Raw genomic sequence first — 8,203 nt, forward strand, 5'->3', positions numbered from 1 at the left:
GCGAAGGTTTTTCGACGTTTTCATTTTCTTTCATCGTCGCGACTCGCAAAGATAGACGAAAGGAATTCACAAGGAATCCTTTTAAATAGAAACCTGCGTGTCTTCGAGTTAAAAGGAAGAACGAACGTTTCGCGTGAAAGTCGGTTAGTCTCTTAAAAGGATATATTTTATTTGTTGGAAATGGGAGAATACCGTCCGTTGGTTCTCGAATCGATTAAAAATTGGGTCAGTCCTTATTGGCACGTGTTTCTAACGTTCTCCGAAATAACTGCTGAAACGAGTGTTGTCCCTTCATGTTCTTTCATCGGGAGATCATGCTCTTTACGGGTCCGACTGTAGGAAAGATACGCAAGCGAGAGCCGAGTCCTTCTATCGTAGATCGGGCCGACGAGATAGATGCTCGGTACGATTTTCCGCGAAGAACGCTTTTCAAGGCGATTGTCCGCGTAGAACGTCGATGCGAAATCGATCGTCGTAGTCACCGAGGAGACCGACTAACGAATCCGATCGTCCCTCGGACTCTTTTCCGCCGTCTGCAGTCCTAGTAGCTAGAGCTCAAAAGTTATGGACGTTGCTCGTGTGCGACTACGCCGACCGAGTTTGCGTCGGTGTGTTGGAGGTCCCATTGATTTCTTGGCCCATGTCAAGGCTGCACGCGAGAAAGCCCCTTTTGCCTCTGGGCACCCACGCGAGCTCGCCGTCAACCGCCTTCGACCTCCCACGACCCTCCCCCACCGTGCTTATCTCTCTATCTCTAACTCTATCTATTCGACTGCCTTCCACTCCCTTCCACTTCTCTATCATTTTCAAGTCCGAGCTTTTCGCGAATCTCTGCAACGCATTTCCATCCACCTGTCACTCTCTGTCTCCCACGGATCTATCCTTTTTCCGTCAACCGTCTCCGTTTACGCCAAAAGAAACGTCGACTGACTTGGCGGCACTCCGATCGCCTTCTTTCTCCTTTGACCACCGAGCTCCCTTAAGCGTCGTCCCTTAAGGCCGACATATCTAACAGTCCCCTTCCCCTTTTACTCCAATTCCTTATCTCTTCGACCTTACATTTCGTTTTCCCATAATCGACGAGGTATCGCTAGGTCAACTTTCTCGAAGCTGTCCGCTCTTCTCACGAGCACATTGATTCTTGCTTGCGCCCTTTGTTTCCACTAGTCACTCGTGGCTATAGTCGGCTTCCGCGAGTACGGACGTGCCTCGGACTCGACCTGAACTTGGCTCGATTTAGATTCTATTTTAAAAGAAAGACCTTCGAATCTACCAATTATATCATGCGAATAGACACACACATACACATTGTCTAATACGTTATTCTTATCTAATCCTGGTCGTTTGTTCTGTTCGGAATATGTCTAATAAAGAGGAGTCGTCAATGTCATGGAGAAAATGTTCGAGCGAACATTCGAAGGGATAGGAAAGAGTTAACGACAGGAAGCAAACGAAACTCGCTTCTCTTATCTTTCGGTAAGCTGGCGTCAGCGGATTAGCCGAGCCTGTAGTTTCCACAAAATCCAAAGGTACATATTGGCTTGGTCGCAATGCACATTGAAAATAATCCAAAATATTGCTCGATTCGACGAAATATCGTTCTTCTTCGAAGTACTTGCCTAATTTTTAATGGATTTAAAGTGAACTCGGTGCTCCTAGCTGACCACGCCGAATTGGTGTTCGCCGCCGAATAATAATTTGAAAGTAATTCGAAAGTATGACAAGAGTAGTTGATTTAACCGTAAGACGGATTCGAGACCAGCCGCGCATATTAATCGCGACGCTAGTATTACGCTAGTCACCGCGAATTTACGAGCTAAAAAAGTATTGTCTCGAATACTATGGTTACCGCCGGCTAACGTTTCAAATTCGTCTGAACGCAAAACGTTTGAAGTAATCGTAAAGCGTAGCATGCACTATGGAAGATATTTAACGAAAAATCGATCGAGCGCGTTGAGAATCGAAGAAATAATTTCAGTGCGATTTCCAGTTTTGATCCCGATGAGAGACGAGACGAATGCTTAAACGTGCGGCGTATAGCTGGATGTAGAACACGTTCGTACATAAACACACGTATGCAGAGAAGGGTGCCAGTAGTGAAGTACGGTGAATGACCAGACAGTCGAAGGCTCGATCAACCGCGTTGCCGGATATTACTGATACCGAAGAGTATTCGATTTCAACGTAACTGGGGGAAGTTTCATCCGATTAAATGGCACGCAACAACTTGATGAATCTTCTCTGAACAGGTAATAGGTACTTTCACGAGTCAATCAAAGATTGCATTACGCGAATCGAAAAATCTTTGATGTCATTCGAGCGAACATGAATTCCTTTATAAATATATCTAAAACGAAACGTACCGTTTCTCGATCGAGCCTCGATCGACGGTTCAATTAATTTTACCGACAAACGAAAGATCTACGTCGATCGAATCGAGAAAACTTTCGTTTAATCAAACGAATAGGTAACTATAGGTAATTACCTATCGGAGGATTATTGCCTTCGGCATGATCTAGCATCGAAGAAAAATGAAAGATTTTTATCGCGATCATTAGAACGCAACGGCGTCAATCAGAATCATAGGTAGCCTCGCGCGGGGCATTGTTGCAGTTTCATCAATCACCTCTATAAGCGCGCGCATTAACAATCGACTGTTATTAAATATGCATCGGTTGTTTGTCGTGCGGATATGCCTATATCGTCCGCCTCCTTCCTTCGAACATCGTTATTGCCAACTTCTGCCCTCGAGATCTCAGCTACTAATTGTCTTTCTCGAGAGTCGCAGATTTCGAACGGGAACGTGAAAATCGGTGATCCGCGATGGCGCGTCACCATCGATCGATTTCTTCTTCACCCTTTTCACTTAAATTGTAAAAAATCTCGCGAAGCGAGATTACCGAGATCGGACGACTTTCGACGAAAACAAAAGCGGCATTCCACTCTAACGAAGCGTCTCGACGTTCATCCTTCGTAGAAAACTTTCGCATCGATGGATGATTTTTAGCTAATTTCAGCTCGCTGACTTTTCCCGTTAACGACGATTAAAAATATTCTTTTTTACATATTTTATCAGTCTCATATTTTCGCCTTCCGTACGATCTACAAAGTAAGTCTACGACGCGTGAAAGTAACGGGAAATTTGGTTCCAGCGGTTCCATGTAAAGTACGCGCGCGCGCCTTTCCTTTCCGGGTAAGTGGGTCAGAAGACCGTGGAGTCGAATGACTTGGCACGATTTTTCTCGTTTCCGCGTCAGACTATCCGATGTTTTCACGACGAAAACACAACGATTCGCGACCGGATGAGGTATAGCAGTGACGCTTTCAATTCCCCCAGCCCACCCACCGAACTCTCACGAGTGAGATAGGGGAACGATGCTTTTTCTTCCTTCTTTATTCTTCTTCTCGTTCTTCTTGCTCGATAAATGTTTCCACGAGCGGGAGATAAGAGGAAGACGTTAAACTAGTCCCGTTCGACAGATAACATTCTGAAACGATAAATCGGACGGAGATATCAACCGAACGATCGCTTCGATTTTTACTCTTCGAAATTTCAGTCCGATCAAAGATTTTATTTTGCAACTAGTAAGTATTTATCGAAGGGAATTGGGGACAATGAAAAGAGGAAGTTTCGTTTGCAGGCAGAATCGAAAGATATTGCTAAATCCGAGATGGACGTCTTTCGTGATAAGAAAGAGGACGATTTGCCGGTGGTCCAAAAAAATGGGAGGGGACATGCTGGCTGCAAGATAGATAGACGGGTAGATAGACGGAGAGGGAGAGAGACAAAGAGGGGAGGATTTGGAGTTCTGCCACATCGGGAGCACCCTCCTGCCTCGAGAGCTCTACTGTGATCACCGATACCACACTACGGAACGTTCGCGGTTGGTACTCGTAGGGTTTGGAGGAGCCCGAAGAGAGGCACGACCCTCGAGAAGGAAACAGGTGGAACGAGACGAGACCGTGCTTCGAAGAAAAGCGTAAATATTGATAATTCCAGCCAACTATACTTCTTCCTGTCGTCTATACAGTATGCTAATATATTATCATATCGATTATCCACGACAATTATACGATTCCATGTGACAAATAGACAATTCTATATAGACGATTACTCTGCTCGTCTATTTTTATTTTTGTTCCTCAACTCGAATCGTTCACGGGAAACCTCATTAGTTGGAAGCATGTTTGAACGAACAATCTTCGTTTCTGTAGGATCGATACATGGTGAAGCTTTATCCATCGGAATAAAGTATTTTTCGGCGAAATGTTTTGAGAATCTTTCATTCGTGAAATATCTTTAGGAACGACTATTAATCTGGAATAATTGAAGTTCGAGGTGGGATGTTCGTTGACATTGGCGAGGTGATACGAGTTAGGACGTTGTAATACGCGTCCGAGAAGCTCGACATTTACATACGATCCAAGAGGGTGTTTCGACAGCCTTCGGTGTTGCGTTCCCGTCGCTCGTACATATAACCATCATGACACCTCGCACGAATTGTCTCAGACAATTTCAACGGCCGTACAACATTTTCGCTCGCTATTCACTAGGTATTATTTTCCGTGATAACATTCGAACCACATTTTTTCAAACGGACGTCGAAGTTATCTCACTAGAGAAACACGAAAAACGAGTGGATCGACGAAAGAGACGAAAGAGAGCTAGAACGAATGGGATACAAAAGCGCGTGGTCGAGCGTAGATAAAGCGAAATGAGGGCAACATTGCGAATCCGCCAACGACGTATGTACATATCTCATGCGTACAAAGAGTGAGAGAGAAAGAGCCTGACTTTCGGCCGATTTTTCGCGAATATTTAACGCGGACGATCGATTTCATTATCCCGAGTACGTTACGAGCGTCGAAACTCGTTTATCAATTTTTAGTGGGTGCAAATGAACGAGAGAGAGAGAGAGGGAGAAAGCATTGTTTCTTCGTTCCCCAATATAAAGCTTAGAAATATATTATCGTAAAGTAAACAAAAGAAAGGTTTTACTTACGCAGCGTGCGCGAAGGGTGCCCAATGAGTGGCAGGCAGCAAAGCCACCGTGGCCGCGAGAAAGACGAAGCTCCAGGATGCTGCGTTTAAGGACCTCATGTTCGCCGCCGATTTTACCTCGTTTCCCTATGTAACGCGTGCGAGGGTCGTGTAAGTACGTGTACGTATCTTTGTAAAATAGAAAGCGGATGTAGTGTGTATTGTTGTGTGTGCGGTCGTACGTGTTTCTGTGTCTTTGCGTGCTTACGCGCGCGTATGAGTGTGTGTGTGTGTGTGTGTGTGTGTGTGTATGTGTGTGTGCAAGTGTACGCTTCCTGGCCGCGAACGATGACGGCCAAGTCGGCCTCGAAGGCTGCGACAAGGACAACGGCAGAGACGACGGCAAGGACGACGGCAAGGACGACGTCGACGGCTGTCCTGAGGCGTTGCTACCTGGCGCGTTGACCCGGCGCCTCTCTGCGTCCTGTCCGCGACTCACCCTCCCTCCCGCCCTCCCACCCGCCCCGCCTTCCAACCTCCGTCTTGCTCCCTCTCGAAGCCTCTCCTCTTCTCTCTCTCTCTCTCTCTCTCTCTCTCTCTCTCGCTCTTGCTTTCCTCTTCCTTTCTCTCTTTTTTCTTCCTTTTTCCAACTTTTCCTCTCGCAATTAGGGATATTACGCGTGTCAGTAATCCTTTCCCAGTTTCGTCCTCACTCTCACTCACGAAATTTTTTCTCGAAACACTGGATGATTCACCCTCGAATGTTTATTACCACTCTCATCACGAAATAAAATGTGTGAGTTTTATACTACGACGAGCAATCATTGAACGCGTGACCACCGACACGAGTAGTACTCTCGATTAGTCATTCGTTAATCGTGATAATGCGTCGCGACGAACAAACAGATTCCTTCACTGAAACACCAATTTCCAGAGATTCATTCTCCTTCCTTTGTCTACCTTTTTTTTCTCTTCTTTTAATTTTTCTTTTAATAAAGAAAAGGATTTCTTTCGAGTTGACTTTCACATCTTAACGATCTCGTTCGTCGCATCGACGTTTCTCTTTTAACACCTCGAGCAAATCTCGTCCCTCCGACAACGAAGGCTCACCAAGAGAATCGGGAAGATGACGCGCGGAGAGAGAGAGAGAGACGACGAGGGACGACACAGTATACGTATATATAACGGGAATGTAGATATTATTATTTCGATGCCGTTGTATAGGAGACGCGGAGAGGATATTTCTCCTTTCTGTAGCTCTCCCTTATTTCTCCTTCCTCCGTTTCCTTTATCTCTTATAAGTTCGTTCTTACTCGACGACGCATCCCCAACTCGCTTGCCGGCTGATCTGCGTGGCCGGCTTCCACAGAATCCTTACCTCGACGACGCTGGACATTCTCGCGATGACCGAGTCGTCCTCTTCTCGGTTTCTTCCTTGGCCTTTTCCTCGTCGCCGACGTGATCGTCGTCTTTCTCGTCGACGTCCTCGTCGACGTCCTCGTCGACGTCCTCGTCGACGTCCTCGTCGTCGTCGTCGTCGTCGTCGTCGTCGTCGTCGTCGTCGCCGTCGTCGTCGTTGTCGTCTTTCTCGACAACGAACTTCTCTCTCTCTCTCTCTCTCTCTCTCTCTCGTTACCTTCCTTTCTCGTGCTCTCTCTCTCCCTCTCTCTCTCTCTCTCTCTGTCTCTCTCTCTCTCTCTCTTCTCTCACGGGGACACTCGGTCAGCACCCGCGCTACGCCGCTACGCGCTCGGGAGTGGCGGCTCTCGCGTCTAGCCCGGCCGTTCCATCGCGCAAGCGCCCTTTCTTCCTTCCTGCCTGCCTCCTACCTGCTTGCTTGCGTGCCTGCCTGCTTGCTTGCCTGTCACCCTGCCACCCTGATGTTGATACTGCTGCTGCTGCTGCTACTGCTGCTGCTTTTTCTTCTTACCCTCTCTGTCTCTCTCTCTCTCTCTCTCTCTCTCTCTCTCTCTCTCTCCTTATTAGTCCACCCGAACCTAACCCGAATAGTCCTGCTTGACTACTACCACTCTCCCTCTCTCTTTCTCGTATCCGTACAAACTATACCTTCCAACCGCAAGCTCAACTATAGGATTGTTCGTTTATTCTCTGGCCGTTCCGATACCTCCCTTCTTGCTGTTTCTTTCGAGCTTTACGTTAGCACCTATTCTTTAGTACCAAGATCTATTTCTATCACAGAGAACGTTCTATGTCTTTTCATTATTAAGACATTGAACGCTGAAACTTGACACGTTTTTTCGATCGAATGTAATTCGATCTTTAGTTTCGTAGGAACGTTTGACAGCGTGTCTGATCGAACGTCGATATGACTACTTAAATTGATATTGTCCATTTCGATGGAACAAAACGAGAATTTGATTGACGCCTTTCCAATGCTAACTAACGACGAAGAGTCACTAACGTCGTTAGACTGTACTGGAAATTGCATATAATAATGCGGATAGGCCTCGTAAGAGGACAGAGTGTACGAGCTTTCCAGCCGTGCCACTCTGAATCGAAGCTCGGAGGAGAGAGAGAGAGAGAGAGAGGGAGGGAGGGAGAGAGAGAGAGAGAGAGAGAGTAACGGGGTAAACTTTGAATATGCTGTATGGATAACGCGCCTGCGCTTTCGACCTCGTGCTGCGAGAAACCGACGGGGAAGCGGACAATGCGCGTACTTACGTAGATAGCTCGACGTGCGTGAAGAGCCAGCGAACGAGCGATGCCACGGCAAAATGAAAATGCGAATATTCTCTTTAACCGAGATTATCAATAAAGATTTGTCAGTTTGTAATTTTATTATCGTTTTAATTACGATCGTGTAACGAGTTATCCATCGATTCGGTCCCTAACGTCTTTCTACTTGATCCTTTTTTATTCATTCGGATCGATATCTAATATATTTCGCAATCGAGATATAGTTTTTTCTTCTGAATTCTTCTTCTTTATAAAACGTTATAAATGGATTCTACGTAACACTTGATATCCTATTAAAACTATACAACGAAATCTCTTTTGAACGGGTCTTTGCGGAAGACGACGCTTTATTTTTTGTAACGCCTACGGTATGAAAAAGTTATCGAAGCGATCGAATTGCACTAAAACGTGTAAGGACTATTCCGAAGCTTAGGGGAAACCGAGAAGGCTCGATCGAACGGATGGTTTGCCTTTTGCTATTCGAGTATTTGGAATATTCTCGAATTAACCGAGCGCGATGTTTCG

General features: G+C 46.1%; 1 protein-coding gene across 11 annotated transcripts in view; it reads right to left on the reverse strand.

The window, feature by feature from the left end:
• The window catches only part of LOC124430343 (gamma-aminobutyric acid receptor subunit beta), a 62,382-nt gene extending 55,498 nt beyond the window's left edge, over window positions 1-6,884 (reverse strand). For 10 of the 11 annotated variants that reach the window (XM_046976754.1, XM_046976752.1, XM_046976750.1 and 7 more), the window contains exon 1: window positions 5,004-6,559. In XM_046976754.1, coding sequence (XP_046832710.1) covers window positions 5,004-5,101 — 98 coding nt within the window. In that variant the 5' untranslated portion in view covers window positions 5,102-6,559. Of the gene's footprint in view, window positions 1-5,003; window positions 6,560-6,617 lie in introns of those variants that run through there. The other variant, XM_046976744.1, reaches the window with a different exon arrangement.
• Window positions 6,885-8,203: the final 1,319 nt, after the last annotated feature.

This window comes from Vespa crabro, chromosome 18 (assembly GCF_910589235.1).
Source record: "Vespa crabro chromosome 18, iyVesCrab1.2, whole genome shotgun sequence".
Taxonomy (NCBI): Eukaryota; Metazoa; Arthropoda; class Insecta; order Hymenoptera; family Vespidae; genus Vespa; species Vespa crabro.